Source organism: Terrapene carolina, unplaced genomic scaffold (genome assembly GCF_002925995.2).
Source record: "Terrapene carolina triunguis isolate 2854851 unplaced genomic scaffold, T_m_triunguis-2.0 Scaffold210, whole genome shotgun sequence".
NCBI lineage: Eukaryota > Metazoa > Chordata > Testudines > Emydidae > Terrapene > Terrapene triunguis.
Genome location: NW_020664561.1, coordinates 16,490,993 through 16,511,007, shown reverse-complemented (window position 1 = coordinate 16,511,007; position 20,015 = coordinate 16,490,993). Strand labels below are relative to the sequence as shown.

General features: G+C 43.0%; 1 protein-coding gene across 1 annotated transcript in view; it reads right to left on the bottom strand.

Annotated features, from left to right (window-relative positions):
* Positions 1-20,015, bottom strand: part of LOC112103403 (hemicentin-1) — a 345,952-nt gene that overhangs the window by 235,609 nt on the left and 90,328 nt on the right. The window contains exons 5-6 of the mRNA XM_026655607.2: positions 19,659-19,830; positions 16,062-16,168 (exon numbers count right to left, since the gene is read on the bottom strand). Of these exons, the coding sequence (XP_026511392.1) occupies positions 16,062-16,168; positions 19,659-19,830 (279 nt within the window). The remainder of the gene's footprint in view (positions 1-16,061; positions 16,169-19,658; positions 19,831-20,015) is intronic.

The following is a 20,015-nucleotide window of genomic DNA, read 5'->3' as shown; positions in this document are numbered from 1 at the left end:
GAGCTGGGGCCGGGGGTGGGAGGGAGAGCTGCCAGAGCTTTACTGGTTGTTAAATTTAAAAGCCCTTTTAGAACCAGTTGTCCCCCGGGACAACCGGTTCTAAAAGGGCTTCCAAATTTAACAACCGGTTCCCGCGAAGTGGTGCGAACCAGCTCCAGCTCACCACTGCTCATACCATCTTCTCATTGAAACAAAGGCGAGTGCTTCTATTAGCATCAGCAAGGAGCATTGTGTGCACTCTTCATCAGGGCTGTGGCAGGAGCACAAAGAAGAAATCTCCTTGTTTAAACATATATGTATCCACTTAATTGGCATTCTGACAAGTCTAGAGTGGAGACAACTAGACTTGGTTCAATGCAATTCAATTTACTCTAGCCTCTGATTTAAGGCCACACTTAGGACTTGTCTACACACAGGACTTGCACTGATTTAATTAACCATTGATAAACCTATCCTCCATGAATTTATCTAATTCTTTTTTGAACCCAGTTATGCTTTTGGCCTTCACAACATCTCCTGGCAATGAGCTCCACAGGTTAACTGTGCGCTGTGTAAAGAAGTACTTCTTTATGTTTGTTTTAAACCTAATGCCTATTAATTTCAATGGGTGACCCCTGGTTCTTGTATTATGTGAAAGGGTAATAACACTTCCTTATTCACTTTCTCTATACCATTCATGATTTTATAGACCTCTATCCTATAAGAACATAACATAAGAACGGCCATACTGGGTCAGACCAAAGGTCTATCAAGCCCAGTATGCTGTCCTCTGACAGTGGCCAATGGCAAGTGCCCCAAAGGGAATGAACAGACAGGTTATCATCAAGTGATCCATGCCCTGTCACTCAATCCCAGCTTCTGGCAAACAGAGGCTAGGAGCACCATTCCTGCCCAACCTGGATAATAGCCATTGATGGACCTATCTTCCATGAATCTATCTAGCTTCCTTTTGAACCTCGTTATAGTATTGGCCTTCACAACACCCTCTGGCAAGGAGTTCCAGAGGTTGACAATGCGTTGCATGAAAAAATACTTTCTTGTGTTTGTTTTAAACCTACTACCTATTAATTTCATTTGGTGGCCCCTTGTTCTTGTATTATGAGAAAGAGTAAATAACACTTCCTTATTTACTTTCTCTATACCACTCATGATTTTATAGACCTATATCATTTCCCCCCTTAGTCGCCTCTTTTCCAAGCTGAAAAGTCCCAGTTTTATTAATCGCTCCTCATACGGAAGCTGTTCTATACCCCTAATCATTTTTGTTGCCCTTTTCTGAACCTTTTCCAATTCCAATATATCTTTTTTTGAGATGGGGCAACCATATCTGCATGCAGTATTCAAGGTGTGGGCATACCACGGATTTATATAGAGGCAATATGATATTTTCTATCTTATTATCTATCCCTTTCTTGATGATTCCCATATTCTGTTCGCTTTTTTGACTGCCGCTGCACATTTTGTGGATGATTTCAGAGAACTATCCACAATGACTCCAAGATCTCTTTCTTGAGTGGTAACAGATAATTTAGACCCCATCATTCTATATGTATAGTTAGGATTAAGTTTTCCAATGTGCATTACTTTGCATTTATCAACATTAAATTTCATCTGCCCTTTCATATCACCCCTTAGTCCTCTCTTCTAAGCCGAACAGTCCCAGTGTTTTTAATCTCTTCTCGTATGGAAGCTGTTCTGTTTTGTTGCCCTTCTCTCTGTAACTTTTCTAAGTCTAGCATATCTTTTTTGAGATGAGGCGACCAGAACCGCACAAAGTATTCAAGGGTGCACCATGGATTCATATAATGGCATTATGATATTTTCTGTCTTATCGTCTATTCCTTTCCTAATGGTTCCTACATGTTAGCTTTTTTGACTGCTGCTGCACACTGAACAGATGTTTAAAGCAGATGTTTTCAGAGAACTATCCACAATGATTCCAAGATCTTTCTTGAGTGGTAACAGCTAATTTAGACTCTATCATTTTGTATGTATAGTTGGAATTATATTTTCTAATGTGCATTACTTAGCATTTATCAATATTGAATTTCAGCTGCCATTTTGTTGCTCAGTTACCCAGTTTTGTGAGATCCCTTTGTAATTCTTTTCAGTCAGCTCTGGATTAAATTAATTTTGTATCACCTGCAAAATGTTACCACCTTACTGTTTACCCTCTTTTCCAGATAATTTATGAGTATATTGAACAGAACAGGCCCCAATACAGATCCTTAGGGGACAACACTATTTACCTCTTTCCATTGTGAAAACTAACCATTTATTCCTACCCTTTGTTTCCTGTCTTTTAACCAGTTTCTGATGCATGAGGGGACCTTCCCTCTTATCCCATGACTGCTTATTTTGCTTAAAATAGATCTGTTCACCATGACAATGGGGGCGTCGGGAAGCCGCGGCCAGCACATCCCTCGGCCCGTGCCGCTTCCCGACGCCCCTATTGGCCCGGGACAGCGAACCGCGGCGAGTGGGGGCCGCGATCGGCTGAACCTGCCGCGTCAGCAGGTAAATAAACTGGCCTGGCCCGCCCGGGTGCTTACCCTGGCGAGCCGCGTGCCGAACGTTGCCGACCCCTGCATTATATCAACTGGATTACGCTTGCTAAAAAGAATGGCTCAGGTGTAGGAATCTCCCTCACATCCTCTGCAGTGAAGACCAAAGCAAAGAATTCATTTAGCTTCTTCACAACTGCTATGTCTTCCTTGAGCGCCCGTTTAGCACCTTGATTGTACAAGCAGCAAAGAGTCCTGTGGCACCTATAGACTAACAGACGTATAGGAGCATGAGCTTTCGTGGGTGAATACCCACTTCTTCGGATGCTTCTTCGGGTATTCACCCACGAAAGCCCATGCTCCTATACGTCTGTTAGTCTATAGGTGCCACAGGACTCTTTGCTGCTTTTACAGATCCAGATTAACACGGCTACCCCTTTGATATTTGATTGTACAAGTGTCCCACTGATTGATTGATTGACAGGCTTCCTGCTTCTGATGTACTTCAAAAAATAATTGCCTGTTAGTTTTTGTGTCTTTTGCTAGTTGCTCTTCAAATTATACTTTTACGTTTGACTTGATAGAGTTTATGCTCCTTTTGATTTTCCTCATTAGGATTTGATTTCCAATTTTTTGCCTCTAATTACCTCTTTTGCTCTGCTGTTTAGCCATGGTAGCATTTTTTGGTCCTCTTACATTTTTTTAATTTGGAGTATACCTTTTTTTTTTTTTAAATATATGGCGATATACCTATCTCATAGAACTGGAAAGGACCTTGAAAGGTCATCAAGTCCAGCCCCCTGCCTTCACTAGCAGGACCAAATACCCCAGATCCCTAAGTGGTCCCCTCAAAGATTGAACTCACAACCCTGGGGTTAGCAGGCCAATGCTCAAACCACTGAGCTATCCCTCCTCTAATATGGCATTTTAATAGTTTGCATGCAGTTTGCAGGCACTTCATCCTTGTGACTGTTCCTTTTAATATCTGTTTAAACTAGCTTCCTCATTTTTGTGTAGGTCCCCTTTCTGAAGTGAAATGCTACTGTGGTTAAATGCTACTTTGGTATTTCCCCCGTACAACTATATTAAATTTAATTATATTATGGTTGCCATTAGTGAGCAGTTGAACTATATTCATTTCTTGGACCACATCTTGTGCTCCACTTAGAACTAGATCAAGAATTGCCTATCCCCTTGTAGGTTCCATGACTAGCTGCTCCAATAATTATTTATAATTTATTATAATTTATAAACAGTCATTAATGGTGTCTAGATATTTTGTCTCTGCATCCTGTCCTGAGTTGACATATACTCAGTCAATAGGGGCTTAGTTGAAATCACCCATTATTATTCAGTTTTCTGTTTTTGTAGTCTCTCTAATGTCCCTTGGCATTTCACAATCACTGTCACTATCTTGGACGGTGGTCAGTGGTATATTGTTCAAGCATGGAATTTCTATCCATGGAGATTTTATGGTACAATTTGATTCTTTTAAGGATTTTTACTATATTTGACTCTATGCTTTCTTTCATGTATCGTGCCACTCCTCCTCTAGTGTGACCTACTCTGTTATTCCTATATATTTTGTACCCTGGTTTTACAATGTCCCATTGATTATTATTGTTTCATCAAGTTTCTGTGATGCCTATTATATCAATATCTTCATTTAATACCAGGCACGCAGGTCACCCATCTTAGTATTTAGATAGCTAGCATTTGTATACAAGCACTAACAAAATTTGTCAATATTTCTCTCAGTCACTCAGAATAAAGTCTAAAATGGCTGTCCCCCTGGTTACCTCCTCCATCTTCTGAAATAAGAAGTTATCCACAACACATTTCAAGAACTTACTGGAGACATTTTGTGGTTTGCTGCATTACTTTTCCAATGTCTGGGTAGTTAAAGTCGCCAATACTACCAGTTCCTGAGTTTTGGATAACACCTTTTACCTTGATTTAGCTGGTTCGGGACAAATGAATTAATGTGCTAATCTGAGTATATAGTAAGTGAAGGTAGTTGATACGTCAGAGTTAGCTAACATGCTAACCCCAACATAACCTCAATCACTTGTTCTAATCTACACATACACACTTAGGCTTGTCTACACACTGAAGATGCACTGTTTTAATTACTAAATTCATGCCTTTAGTTTAAGCAGTGCAACTTTATGCATAGACCAGGCCTTACAGTAGTTACCAGGTGTAAAGAAATGGTTACTCACCCTGTGCAGTAACTATGGTTCTTCAAGATGCATGTTCCTGTGGGTGCTCCACTCTCGGTGCACTTGTGCCCACTGTACCTTTGATCGGCGATCCATTCAGCCTGTGCATGCGTTACTCAATCTCATGCTCTGTGCTGTTATATAGCGCTGTGTAGGAGAACCAGCCTTGGTTCATTCTCTACCACAAAACTCCATAGCAGAGAACTCTGAAGTAGAGAGGAAGAAGGGCAGGTAGTGGAGCACCCATTGGGACACATATCTCAAAGAATAACAGTTACTGCACAATGGTGAGTAACCATTTCTTCTTCTTTGAGTAGTGTCCCTATAGGTGGTCCCCTCTAGGTGACTTCCAAGCAGCTCTCTTTAAGGAGGAGCAGGCTTTGGAGTAGAGTCCAGTATTAAAGAAAGTATAGCTGAGCTCAACGCAGCATCAAAAGCTGAGCTGTGAGTTATTGCATAGTGCTCAGCAAAGATACGTATAGAGGTACACATCACAGCTCTACATAGTTCAATGATGGGAACATTTTTGAGAAAGGCTGTAGAAATGGAAATAAATCTCATAAGTGAATTTGTATGTCTGAGGGTGCTTGGAGATTACAAGATTGGTAGCAACAGCTAATGCAGTCAGATATCCACTTGGAAAGTCTATTTAGAGATCTATCTGCAATTGAAACAAATAATTTGGTCTTTCTGAAAAGTTTAGTCAAGTCAAGATAGAAGGTCATAGCTCTTCTGATATGAAGTGTGTGTAACAATGCCTCCTCTTTGTCTAGGTGAGGTGTAGGGTGGAAGATTGGGAGGTGAACGGGTTGGTTAATATGGAACTTGGAAGATATCTTTTGTAAAAACTTGGGGTGTGAGCATAATGTGACCTTGTCTTTGAAAAAATCTTGTGAAAGGAGAGTATGCCATAAGAACCTCTATTTCTCCAACTTGTTCAGCTCTCATGATAGCTATCAGAAATGCTGTCTTCATCGACAAATGGAGAAGTGAGCAGGGAGTCATCAGTTCAAACGGAGATCTTGTAAGATGTTTAAGAACCAGATTGATATCCCAATCCAGAGTGGGACATTTGACTGGTGGAAAGAGATTTCCAAGTCCTGTCTGAGGAACCTCATCGTCATTGGGTTGGGGAATTCGGAATAACCTTTTATTGGAAAATCTTCTTCTTAGCATATATGCTACGTGCCTCAGGTGGCACATGACCAAAACTCATCATCAAATTTGATCTGCTGGTTGGATCGTTAGCTTCCCCAGCTTGGGCTGCGTATTGACAGGAATGCAATGTGAGCACTGATCCATGAATGGAAAGCTGTGATGGCTGACAGGTGAACTCTAATGGAACTCAGAGACAGCCCTGAGTTTTTTAGTTCTAGAATGTAGTCAAATATATCTGATAACTATAAGGCTGTTGGTGAAATGTGTTTGAGGTCACAACAGCAGGCAAATCTTGTCCATTTTTAAGTGCAGTGTGTAGATTGTTTTCTGCTCTGTAATAGCACTCTTTTTACTTCCTCTGAACAGATAATCTCTAATCCTGTGAACCATCAACAAGCCATGCTTTGGGCCAAAGAACCCTAAGATTGGGGCAAAGAGATGAGGAGTGGCCTGGAGAGTGATCGGTGAGTAAATGGCCAGCTGTATCAGGTAAGGAAACCAAGTTTGTCTGAGCCAGATCAGGACTCTTATGACCATACTAGGTGAGAACAAAGGTCCATCTAGCCCAGTATCCTGTCTTCTGACAGTGGCCAATACCAGGTGCTTCAGAAGGAATGAACAGAACAGGTAATCATCAAGTGATCCATCCCATCCATTATAACAATTCTGGCTTTGTCCTTTTTTATTTTAAATAGAACTTTGGATATTACAGGAGTTGGGGGGACGGATGCAGACAGTAGACCCAATGACCACTGACGGTGCAAGCCATCCCCCAAGGATCAGTGACCCAGCCTGCCTCTGGAGCAGAACTGGTTGCATTTCTTGTTTATCGTCATGGTGAACAGATCTATTTGAGGGGTGCCCTGTTGCCAGAATATGTAGGCAAGTATGATAGAATCTATCTTCCACTCATGGTCTTGAGAGAAGTGCCTGCTGAGTGTGTCCATGATCACATTCTGAACTCCTGGGAGGTAAGCTGCTATAATGACATTCTAATTGCATATGCATCAGTTCCAAAGCTTAAAGAACAGGAGTACTTGTGGCACCTTAGAGACTAACAAATTTATTAGAGCATAAGCTTTCGTGGGCTACAACCCACTTCTTCGGATGCATATAGAGTGAAACATTGAGGAGATATATATACACACATACAGAGAGCATGAACAGGTGGGAGTTGTCTTACCAACTCTGAGAGGCCAATTAAGTAAGAGAAAAAAAACTTTTGAAGTGATAATCAAGATAGCCCAGTACAGACAGTTTGATAAGAAGCAAGTGTGAGAGTACTTACAAGGGGAGATAGATTCAATGTTTGTAATGGCTCAGCCATTCCCAATCCCTATTTAACCCTGAGTTGATTGTGTCTAGTTTGCATATCAATTCCAGCTCAGCAGTCTCTCGTTGGAGTCTGTTTTTGAAGTTTTTCTGTTTTAAGATAGCCACCCGCAGGTCTGTCATAGAATGGCCAGACAGGTTAAAGTGTTCTCCCACGGGTTTTTGAGTATTATGATTCCTGATGTCAGATTTGTGTCCATTAATTCTTTTGCGTAGAGACTGTCCGGTTTGGCCAATGTACATGGCAGAGGGGCATTGCTGGCACATGATGGCATATATCACATTGGTAGATGTGCAGGTGAACGAGCCCCTGATGGTATGGCTGATGTGATTAGGCCCTATGATGGTGTCACTTGAATAGATATGTGGACAGAGTTGGCATCGGGCTTTGTTACAAGGATAGGTTCCAGGGTCAGTGTTTTTGTTCAGTGATGAGTGGTTGCTGGTGAGTATTTGCTTTAGGTTGGGGGGTTGTCTGTAAGTGAGGACAGGTCTGTCTCCCAAGATCTGTGAGAGTAAAGGATCATCTTTCAGGATAGGTTGTAGATCTCTGATGATGCGCTGGAGAGGTTTTAGTTGGGGGCCGAAGGTGACAGCTAATGGTGTTCTGTTATTTTCTTTGTTGGCCCTGTCTTGTAGGAGGTGACTTCTGGGTACTAGTCTGGCTCTGTCAATCTGTTTTTTCACTTCAGCAGGTGGGTATTGTAGTTTTAAGAATGCTTGATAGAGATTTTGTAGGTGCTTGTCTCTATCTGAGGGATTGGAGCAAATGCGGTTATATCTTAGAGCTTGGCTGTAGACAATGGATCGTGTGTTGTGTCCTGGATGGAAGCTGGAGGCATGTAGGTAAGTGTAGCGGTCAGTAGGTTTCCGGTACAGGGTGGTATTTATGTGACCATCGCTTATTAGCACAGTAGTGTCCAGGAAATGGACCGCTTGTGTGGATTGATCTAGGCTGAGGTTGATGGTGGGATGGAAATTATTGAAATCATGGTGGAATTCCTCAAGGGCTTCTTTTCCATGGGTCCAGATGATGAAGATGTCATCAATGTAGCGCAAGTAGAGTAGGGGCATTAGGGGACGAGAGCTAAGGAAGCGTTGTTCTAAGTCAGCCATAAAAATGTTGGCATACTGTGGGGCCATGCGGGTACCCATAGCAGTGCCGCTGACTTGAAGGTATATATTGTCCCCAAATGTGAAATAGTTGTGGGTGAGGACAAAGTCACAGAGTTCAGCCACCAGGTTAGCTGTGACATTATCGGGGATACTGTTCCTGATAGCTTGTAGTCCATCTGTGTGTGGAATATTGGTGTAGAGGGCTTCTACGTCCATAGTGGCCAGGATGGTGTTTTCTGGAAGATCACCGATGGATTGTAGTTTCCTCAGGAAGTCAGTAGTATCTCGAAGATAGCTAGGAGTGCTGGTAGCGTAGGGTCTGAGGAGAGAGTCCACATAACCAGACAAGCCTGATGTTAGAGTGCCAATGCCTGAGATGATGGGACGTCCAGGATTTCCAGGTTTATGGATCTTGGGTAGCAAATAGAATGTCCCTGGTTGGGGTTCTAGGCATGTGTCTGTACAGATTTGTTCCTGCGCTTTGTCAGGGAGTTTTTTTAGCAGATGGTGTAGTTTCTTTAGGTAATCCTCAGTGGGATCAGAGGATAATGGCCTGTAGAATGTGGTGTTAGAGAGCTGTCTAGCAGCCTCTTGGTCATATTCCAATTTATTCATGATGACGACAGCACCTCCTTTGTCAGCCTTTTTGATAATGATGTCAGGGTTGTTTCTGAGGCTGTAGATGGCGTTGTGTTCAGCATGGCTGAGGTTATGGGGCAAGTGATGTTGCTTTTCCACAATTTCAGCCTTTGCACGTTGACGGAAGCAATCTATGTAGAAATCCAGTCTGTTGTTTCGACCATCCGGAGGAGTCCACGCAGAATCCTTTTGTTTGTAGTGCTGGTAGGGGGGATTCTGTGGGGTAGTATGCTGTTCAGAGGTATGTTGGAAATATTCTTTGAGTCGGAGACGTCGAAAGTAGGATTCTAGGTCACCGCAGAACTGTATCATGTTCGTGGGTCTGGAGGGACAAAAGGAGAGGCCCCGAGATAGGACAGACTCTTCTGCTGGGCTAAGAGTATAGCTGGAAAGATTAACAATATTGCTGGGTGGGTTAAGGGAACTACTGTTGTGGCTCCTTGTGGCATGTAGCAGTTTAGATAGTTTAGTGTCCTTTTTCCTTTGTAGAGAGGCAAAGTTTGTCTTGTAAATGGCTTGTCTAGTTTTTGTAAAGTCTATCCATGAGGAAGTTTGTGTGGAAGGTTGGTTTCTTATGAGAGTATCCAGTTTTGAGAGCTCATTCTTAATCTTTCCCTGTTTGTTGTATAGGATGCTGATCAGGTGGTTTCGCAGTTTCTTTGAGAGTGTGTGACACAGTCTCTCAGCTTGACAGTTCCAAAGCTTGACAGCCTTGGCACAAAGGGAGGGGGATCTTGCCCCTCCTTGTTGTTTGATACAGAACATGCATGACATGCTGTCTGTCATGACCTTTATGTGTTTGCCCCTGATTAGTGGTAGAAACTGGAGACAGGCATATCTGACTGCCCTGAGATCCAGGAGGTTGATGTGCGGAGTGGTTTTCTGAAGCATCCACCTGCCCTGTGCCATGTGGGTGTCTAGATGCGCTCCCCACCTGTGACGTTTTCTGATTAAAATATGACCATGTAAATCAGTGTTGCTACCACTGTTATATAATTGCAACAAATCTTGTACAAAGTATGTCAAGTAAGGTGTCTATGGGAAGGTTATGATTTGCTGAATATGATTATGCTATTTGTATGCATGTATCATGTTTGTATTTGTAGTTATGAGTATTGGCTCTATACCTGTATTTCAAATATGTTTGCTCCTGTGGTAACGCTCACAAAGGTATTTAGCCTGCACATCTTGAAGAGACTATTCAAGTTAAGTGGCCCATCAAGAACACTTAACTCACAATAAACCATGGGAGACGCCCATCCACGCTTGATGGACTTTCATGTGAACAACTAGAGTATGGATAATGGCTTCGGCTGTGACTAAGCGAAATCATGCATGGACATGTGACTTGCCCAAGTGACTCCAAACACCATTTTGCTACCTGTAATTTTCCACTAGCTGTGCTGAGGGCTTCGTTTTAAACAATAGATTTCCCTCCACATGGCAGAAGCTATAAAAGGCCCCGGAAACATCTCAATTTTGTCTCTTTCCTGCTCAAACCTCTTGTGATGGGGCGAAGACTCACTGGTGCGGTGCCTCCTGCTGGTTGTCCAGGGAATTAGCTCTTTTCCAGCTCCAGAGCACCCTCTGCCGGCTGATGTCTTGCCTGCCGCTGGCCCGTGTCCCTCCTGGACCCCAGTGCCACTTTATCTCGGCCCCCAGCAGTAACCCACAATTGGGGTCTCCTCCCCCCCCCCAGGGGAACCCACAACCCTCTATCCCCACCTTGTCTCAGTGACTACTGCCAGTCATCATCTAGCCCCGCTCACTAGGGCAGACTGCAGTCTATAAACCACTCCTCATCGGCAAGGGGGGTTGGACCAGCTGCCTCTACCTATTCCTGGGCTGCCCCTCTGCAGCCCTACTACCCTTTTGTGGGCCCTTAACTCGACCTGCAGCCTGGGCCTTTGCTAGGCTGGAGCTCCCCAGCTCCCTCTGCCCTTCCCCAGCACTGATCCACCCTAGGTCCCCTCCTCAGCCTCCCAGGCAGCCAGGTCCTTCTTTCTCTAGAAATCTAGAGAAAGAATGTCTCTGGCCCTCAGCCATCTTATAGGGCCAGCTGTGGTCTGACTGGGGCATGGCCCCACCTGTGGCTGCTTCCCCCAATCAGCCTAGCTTTTCCCCGCTGCAGCCCTCTCCAGGGCTGCTTTATCCCCTTCAGGCAGGAGCGGGGTGACCACCCCACTACACCTCTGGACTATGAACTTATATTAATGGGAGGATTCTAACCAAGGGACTGAGGACCTTCCAATGATTTGGAACAACCAGTGACTTAACAAACCAGCACTTTATTCCATCACTGCTACAAGCCTGATCCAAGAACTTGGATTGTTTGTATTTGATTCCTTTAACCAATTTTAACTCTCACCTTTCTTTCTTTTTATAAATAAACTTTTAGATTTTAGATACTAAAGGATTGGCAACTGCGTAATTATTGGGTAAGATCTGAGTTGTATATTGACCTGGGTGTGTGGCTGGTCATTTTATTTGATTGGTTTTAAAGAACCACTCATCTTTAAGTCTAGTGTTTTTGGTGGTGATACAAACTCTGGAATACCTAAGAAAACTGCTGTTCTGACTTCTCGTTAGCCAGTGTGGTGAAACAGAAGTTTACTTTTTTTGCTGGTTTGGTATAGCTTATGGGAGAATAACCACCAGTTTTGGGGTGTGTCTGCCCTATTTCTCAGCAGCTTGTCCTGAATTTGGTATTCTCAGTTGTGACCCACAAAGGCACAGTTACACCACCACAGCAACGATATATCTGTTGTTATGATAACTGCTGGGAGAAGGACAAGTGAAAGGGACTCCCGCACAAATATTGTGAGGGTATTTCCACCAATTGAGAGATTCCTTTACAAAGATGGGTATGGAAAGTAGTGTAGTTAGACTGTTTTTTCTGTGACTAAACAGTCCTCAGCCACCCTGAAGGCATCACATGTGCAGTCTTGTATGTCTATAACGAAAGTAGCTGCTGCCATATGCCCCAACAGCTGAAGATAGCTCTTGACTGGGAATTTGAGAAGTGATCTGGATTATATTGACTATGTTGGATAGGCCCATGAATCTGTGCATTGGGAGGTAGGCACTTGCCGCCCTTGAATCAAGATGAGCTCCTATGAATTCTAACTTTTGCACAGGGGTTAGGGTGTATTTTTTGAATGTTCAATTGCAGGTCCAATTTGAGAAAGAGGTCTATGGCTTTGCAAGCTGCCCATGAAGTTACATCCAGGGAGCAACCTTTCAGAGGTCAATTGTCTAGGTAGAGGAATACCATAATTCCTTCACTGTGGAGATGTGATGCTACTACTGACATAATCTTTGAAAAAAGAGAGCACCCTGTACTGAAAATGGTCCTGACTGACAGTAAAACTTAGGAACCTTTTGTGGAATGGGTGGACCGCTATATGGAAATATGCATCCTGGAGTTCGAGGGCTGAGAAACAATCCCCTTGGTCCAGTGACAGAATTACTACTGTAAGTGTCACCATTTTGAATTTTTGTGCCTTCATAAAGGTGTTGAGTAGTCTTAAATCTAGGATAGGTCTCCAACCACCATTCTTTTTTGGAACTAGGAAATATACGGAATAAAACCCCTTTCCTCTGTGCTGCATGGGAATCAGTTCTATAGCACCCAAGAGAAGAAGAAAGTCTATTTCCTGTCATAGCAGGTTCTCATTAGGGGTGTCCCTGAAGAGGGATGGGGAAGGAGGCTTAGCAGGTGAAAGAGAAGTGAAGTGGATGGAATCTCTTGTGGAGATGATGCCCAAAACCTACTTGTCCGTAGTGATAGACTCCCAATCCTGCCAAAAGTGGTAAAGGCGATTGCTAAAGGGAAGAAGGCAGGTGGAACATTCCAGTTGGTATGAAAGGAGATGGCAGCTCAGGATCTTGACCATCCCATGAAAATTGGTGCTTCAAGGTGGAAGGTTATGTGGTTGAAGTTTGGGAAGTGGCTGGTTTTCTCCTCTGGAACCTGTCTCTTGTGTTGAGGTTCTGGGAACCTGAGAATTAGGTGGGGTGGGAATCTCTCTGGGATCTTCTACCATATTCTAAATCTCCTTATAAATCCTGAGAGCTGAAGCCAGGAGTCCCTCCTCATAACTACCACTGTAGAAATCAAATGAGCAGCAGTATCTGCAGCTTTCAGAGAGGCCTGCAAAGATGTTCTGGAGCCCAGTTGGCCTTCTGCAATAATTGCCTGTAATGGCTCTCTGTGTTCTGCTGGTAGAATGGATACTCAGTAAAGGAGTTCAGCTTGGTATAATGTTAATGGTTGCACTTTGCCATTAACACCTGGTAGTTGGCGATTCTGAATTGTAAAGTAGCAGATGAATATAATTTTCTACTGAACAGGCCGAGGCACTTATGGTCTTTATCATAGGCCACAGATTTAGCACGATGCTGCCTTCCACGTTTTTTAAGCACCTCAACCACTAAAGAGTTAGGAGATGGATGAGAAAATAAAAATTCTGAGTCCTAAAAGGAATCATAATATTTTTTGTCTGCTCTCTTGCATGTGAACGGAATTGAGGCCATGGTCTGCCAAATAACCTTTCCAGGGTCCAAGAGGATTAAGATGTATGAAGGATGACAAGAAGCTTATAATGTGATTCTTTAATCTCTGCAAGAGGGAGCTGCAAAGAATCCGTGATCCTCTTAGAACTGTTTAAAATCATCAGCCAGAGATGGTGGAGGTGGCATGATCACTTCATCCGGAGATGAAAAAGAGATGTTAGTTGGTGGAGAGATCTCTTCATCAGTCCTAGCTTCCTGTTCCTCAAAGGTTTCTTCTTGATGTTTCAATCTCCTGGAGAGGGCAGGTGATGAAGGTTGTTTATCTCTTTGATAGGTAGTGCTCTAGGCCCTAGAGAATTGCTGGTGATAGGCTACCCACAGGTCCCAGTGTAGTCAAGGAGGTGGTATATATGGCATGGTTGGAGGCATCCATGAGTGCTCATTCCAGTGAGATAGTGGCAGTGGATGTCTCTCAGGAGTAAGATCAACTTCCTCAGAGACCTCTGGAAGACAGCCTCTATAGGGATGGTGTGGAGAACCTTGGACAGATATTTGAGAGACTGAGGCAAGATCTTCAACAGAATCCCCCTCTTCCAACTCACTCTGAAATAGTGGACCACCGGAAGAAACATGACATGTAACTGTCGGTACTGGGCAAAAATCTGAAGATCTGGAGGTCCTTGGTACCAAGAATATATCAGAATTGAGCAATGGTGAGTCAGGCATTTCAAACCTGCAGTACCAAGAATGTTGTCGGTACTGTGTCCATGGCCTGCACCGAAGCGACAGTTGGTGAGGGAGTTGACAATACCATGAATCCCAAATGCTCCAAGGGGAGTCCAGACGAAGCTTCTTCAATACCAAGCGAGAAGAGGAGGACAACTTGGAGCCTGGGATTTTTTAGTCTTTATACTTAACTGTGCCCTCGGTACCTGAGGGGCCAGCAGTCTCATGGGTACCAGACAGCAGTGGGCACCAAAGTGGCTGAAGTCATTGGAGACCTTGACACCTTTGAGGTAGATTCCCTACCTGGAGAATTCGAGAGACAATCTTTGGGAGTCTTATGAGAGGAATCGTGGATGTTCCTCTTAGATGCCCCTGAGGAATGCGGTTCGGAGACAGTGAAGGAAGCAGACTTACTCTGAGACTGGCATATGGGGTGTGGGGGGAGTGTCTCCTGGCCAGCATCAGAGGCCACACTTAGTGACCTCTCCATCATGAGGAATTTAAGTTTGATCTCCCTGTTTTTTCTGGCTCTAGATTTTAATGCCAGACAGAAAGTTGCACTTTTGGGATATATGAGATTCCCTGAGGCAACAGATACACCGGGAGTGTCTGTGACTCATCGGGATTGCCTCTTGACATAAAGGACAGTGTGTGAAACCAGGAGAAACGATATAAAAGCTATATCAATAAATAATTTGGGGGAGGAGGTTAAGTTTTTTTTTAAAACTACAACAGCTGAAACTACTACTAACTACTACTAAGAACAACTATAATAAACTAACTACTAAAAGAGCTAAGGGGTCACAGTTCAGGTAAAACTCAAAAAGGACAACTGCTAAAGCTCCGCCTCAGGCCAAGGCAGGTGAGAAGGAACTGAGAGCGGTTCGCCCATGACGTGCTACATAACAACAGCATGGAACATGTGATTAACATGCATGTGCAGGCCGAATGGACACTGCTATGAAAAATCTCCAATCAAAGGCACAGGGAGCACAAGCACACCTAGAGTGGAGCACCTATAGGGACACCACTCAAAGAAGAACAGGGTGTTCTATAGGTGGCCCTTCATTCACTTAATACCAATTTCCTGTTCTGTTATTGCTGCTAAACAAGTTGGTATTACATCTATCTAGGGCTTTTCTAAGGGCTTGTCTATACTTACAATGCTACAGTGGTGCAGGGCCACTGTAATGCTTTAGTATAGACACTACCTTTGCTGACAGGAGGGATTCTCCCATCAGTGTAGATGATCCACATCTCTGAGAGGCAGTAGCTAGGTTGCCTAGCGCTGTCTACACCAGGACTTTGGTCATCTTAACTATGCTGCTCAGGGGTGTGTGGATTTTTCACACCCCTGATTAAGGCAATTATGCTGACCTAATTTTCTAGTGTACACCAGGCCTAAATCTTTTAAGGCCCAATCCTATGAATGCATATGCAATGACAATACTCACATGTGTAAATTTACTTGTCTGTTTGAAGGATTGGGCCCTACGCTCTCTGTTCAATGTTCATTCATAGAGTAATGCATCAAATAAAAGATCGTCTGAACAGTTCATAGGCCTACAAACCAAATCCTTGGCCTGCACATTGTACTCTCTTTCTCTCACATGTCCCACTGTGCACAGAGAGCCATAAAGCAGCAGTCTCCCCTGCACATGCTCTCTGACAGCACAGCAAAAACACACCGTGATCACTGTGTTTTGCTCCTGTGTACAGGAAAAGGACAAGCGGGCAGGAATTGACCTAAAATAACTCTCTAATTTTTCTACTACCTGGGCAAAGTTTTAATTCTACTGCCATCAAAATTAGTGACTACACATCATACACAGAGACAATAAGCTAATACCTTAATCGTCCACATTCCCGGTTCTGGATCTTTTACATTCACCACCTTTGCAGAGTTATGGATATTTAGCAACTCATTCAAGCCAGATCCTTTCCTCATCTGCTTACCTAAAACACAAGTAAACATGGAGTAAATATATTTCTCTTAGCCATGTCACACATATGGTTACTATATGACTTATTAGCTAGCTCATTTTATGATATTTACCGTAATCTCCAACTTCAAGCTGTTACTGGAAATTCTTTGTCAGGATTCTAAAAATGCTCAAAGAGTCATTCTAACTTTTCCATTCATTTAATAACTTTAATACATCTCTGTGTGGTGAGTAATGACTTACTGATATAAGAATCAAATTATCAGGCAAATAACTTTGTCTTCTTCCCAGAACAAACTGATGGCAAATGAGAGGTAGAGGTTCGGTGGCAGATGCTGTCTATGGCCAGTTTTCATTCAGAATTTTAGAGAATTCTTCCATCAGTGATGGCACTGATAGTACTGACCAGCTGCCAGCATGCTCACCCTTCTGTCCTCTAGACCTGCACTTAGCAGGGTAGATGGCATGGTGGTAGAAACACTGTTAGCCAGTCCCACTAGCAATTCCACTGTTTCTAGCACTGTTGGTGCTGCACCAGTGTATTAACTTTAAGGAAGTTCCCCACTCTTGTTCAAACTTCTTAAATTTTCATTGTGAATTTAGCCTGGCTATCAGGTACATTCTGCCTCAGTAAGGGAGTACCAGTTTTCATAATGTCTTGGTACTCAGATAAGTTTATAGGCTAGAATTGGTTCTCTAAAGAGACGCTCAATTACCTACGCTGCTAATCATTAAGTGCCATCCATGGCTGAACAATATGAGGAAGAGCTCCAAAACAACAGATGAGGCTCAAGTGCAGGAAAAGGGCTCAAGTTTGGGTACTGGATATATGGGCCACATTGTTGGCTGATGTATATTGGCATATCTCCACTAATTTGGAGCTATGCTGATTTAAACCAGATGAGAATCTGGCCCTTAGAACATGAACAAGAAGGGCCGATTGGCTATATCTGTCCAGATCCTCAGAGGAGGCTGAGAAGCACACAATGCAGGTGAGCATTCCTTTGATTCTGAGTTGTGAGCATGCCAGATTGGTCCCTGGTGTAAATTAGAGCAGCCTACCAGGTACTGATATAGCTGACAATTAAAGGGGTAGAGGGACAGACTGGCCCTGTCCTTTTCTCCCCAATCTTCCCCCTGATGTCAGCAGTGGAGGGAGGACGAAGAATAGGGACCTCTGTGCCACAAGTGGTGCATCCCATCGAAGTGGGGTGATCTTCCTGGGGCTGTACACGAGGGCGTTGGGGCTGGGTTGTGCTGGTGGTGTGTCACAAGCAGCTGCACAGCACAGCCAAGGATCTGGGACGTTACAAAGTACAAAGGGATGGAATTGTTTTCTGATTCAGGCCCTGATCCTGCAATCAGAGAGTACCGGATTTAGTGCTTAATGCAGCAAATAGTCACATTGAAGTGAAAGGGACTACTCAGGGCAGTAAACCCAACTCTGGCAGTCCATGTTTACAGGATGAAGCCCCCGGACATGATAAACTGAAAGCACTGTCATGCAACCCTTAAACGCATTTTCCCAGATTACCCATGATTTGAAAGTCACTTTAAACAGCAAAGGGTGATATGCATTTTTAAAGTGTATTAAGTAAACAAAGCACATCTGGCAGAGCTAGTATTTAAGGCAGAACACCACACATAACTGTGTTAATCGTGCTCTTCAGAGACACACTCTAAGCAAAGTCCCCCTTCCTGTAAACAAAGGAGGAATGCCTCAGATGGAAGACTTGACCGGGGTGCCTTGCAGAGAATCCATGCTGTGAAAAGGAACATTTCATAGACACTTTAAAGAGCTCAAAATAAATCTCCAGCTGAAAGTCACTCAGAGTCCAGAATGCACAATCTTGAATTTTAATTTCTGGAGCATTACACAGGCTCCTAAGGACTCTAACTTATAAAGGAGTAATAATCTATTAAAAATACCTTTATTTATAAATAGTATTCCAGATCAGTAACCTGCATTCTTTTTTTCACCACTAAATAACTATGGGCACATGATGCAGAGTTTGAATTGGAATGTTCTCATGGTTCAGGTGTGTTTGATTCTTGGTTTTGGTTTGGTTCATAACTAGTAAGGGCCAGCTACCATATTCAGGTATGTTCAGATGCTGAGCTCCAGTTCAGCCCTGCTGTACACATATGACATGATATAGCCAAAACCGATATGAAAACAGACAGAAAAACATTTGCCATGTAAATCAGATACTAAATAAAATGGATATGGTAGAAAATCATCAAGGGTCAAGAAAGAAAAGTTGTATGTTGTGGTTGTGGTGTCATCAGAGGGCACAGCTGTTAAATAAGATAATTAAAAGACTTTATAATGGCATTAAAAGACCAAATGCCTTCATGCTAGCAGTGACTATTTACAGTGCTATCACTTTTAGAATTGGGCAGATCCATACCTCATGGCCACACTAAAGAAAACCCTTCAGAGTAATTCATCTGTAATACTAGATTGGATAAAGCACTAAAAACCACTGTAGAATAGAATTCTGCACTAATTGGGGATTTTTCATGAGAGTTTAACAGATTTAAGCACCCACCTCCCTTAAGCCCTTTTGAAAATCTCACTCTGGATCTTCCAGGTCTCTCCCCAGATGAACAAAATCGGCCTTTTTCATGATTCTAGGACTCATCACTCCAGAATACATTCTTGGAGCAAGTAGGAGGAAAGTCCCCGTATCTGTTTTCAAAGTTTTACAAACTTTATTTTCACTGAGAAAAGCATATTTAAGAGTTGGTTACTCTCAAATAGGCTTTTTCCAGTCAACTTCCAAAACAATAGCTTAAAGTGTCAAAGGGAGGTGGGTGCTTCTACTGTGAAGCAAATATTGAGCCAGACAACAATCCCAGTTACTGCTGTATAAATTCAGAGTAACTCCACTGAAATCAATGGATTACTTCAGATTTATGCCAGTACAAATCTGGCATAAAGTGTAAGATTTTTTTTAGAACTGTAAGAATTTCTTTCTTGCCATGGAAAGCATACTTGAGCATAAGCAATAAAGCAGGGGAAACAGTGCCTATTTTGTGAATAAACACAAGCTATTCCAGTCTTCGAAGCTAGCAATGTGGCACCCTGCATGCAAGCAAGTTAATTAAGAAAAGTCAGGAAGTATTTTAGCCATTTACATTTCTGGGAATTATGTGATTAAACTGCTGAGTAACCTTCTGGCTATATACTCCTCCAACTTTTCTTATAGACTGATCAGCTAGGTTTCAAAATAATACAAAGAAGTTTAGACCCAGTCCTGCTCCCACTGAAGTCAATCAAAGTTTTACCACTGGGCTCGTAGTTGCATCAGTATAAATTCAGAGTAACTCTCTGAACTCAGCTGAGTTATTCAAGAGCCACATAGGTGTACGGAAGCAGAACTTGGTCTACTGACTTCAATGGGAAAAGGACCTGGCCTTTCCTGTTGGAGAGTGCAAAGCTGGGTTGTCTTGTTTATTTTCCCCCCCACTAAATATAAAGGAATATATAGATATCTCACCTAATGGATCATGAATTTCAATTACTGGAGAAGGGCCACTCAGTGACACTGTGACCTCTTTCAGACTGGGATCAAAAGGAATTTGCCAAGTATTTACTGCCAAGGTTAAATGGTCTGTGGATAGGAGATGCACTTTGGAGGCCTGCACCGCTTCTTCTACCCACTTCAACACCTACAAGAAAAAATAATATTCATGTCACAAGACAGCATGTAAATCTTCCATAGCACTCCTGATAAGACAAGCAGGATTTGGATCCATATCAGGTAACTACAGCAGCCCAGAAATAAAAAAGACAAGAGTTGCAATATCCGATTTGGGGATATCTGTAGGACAATAAACAAACACACAAACAAACC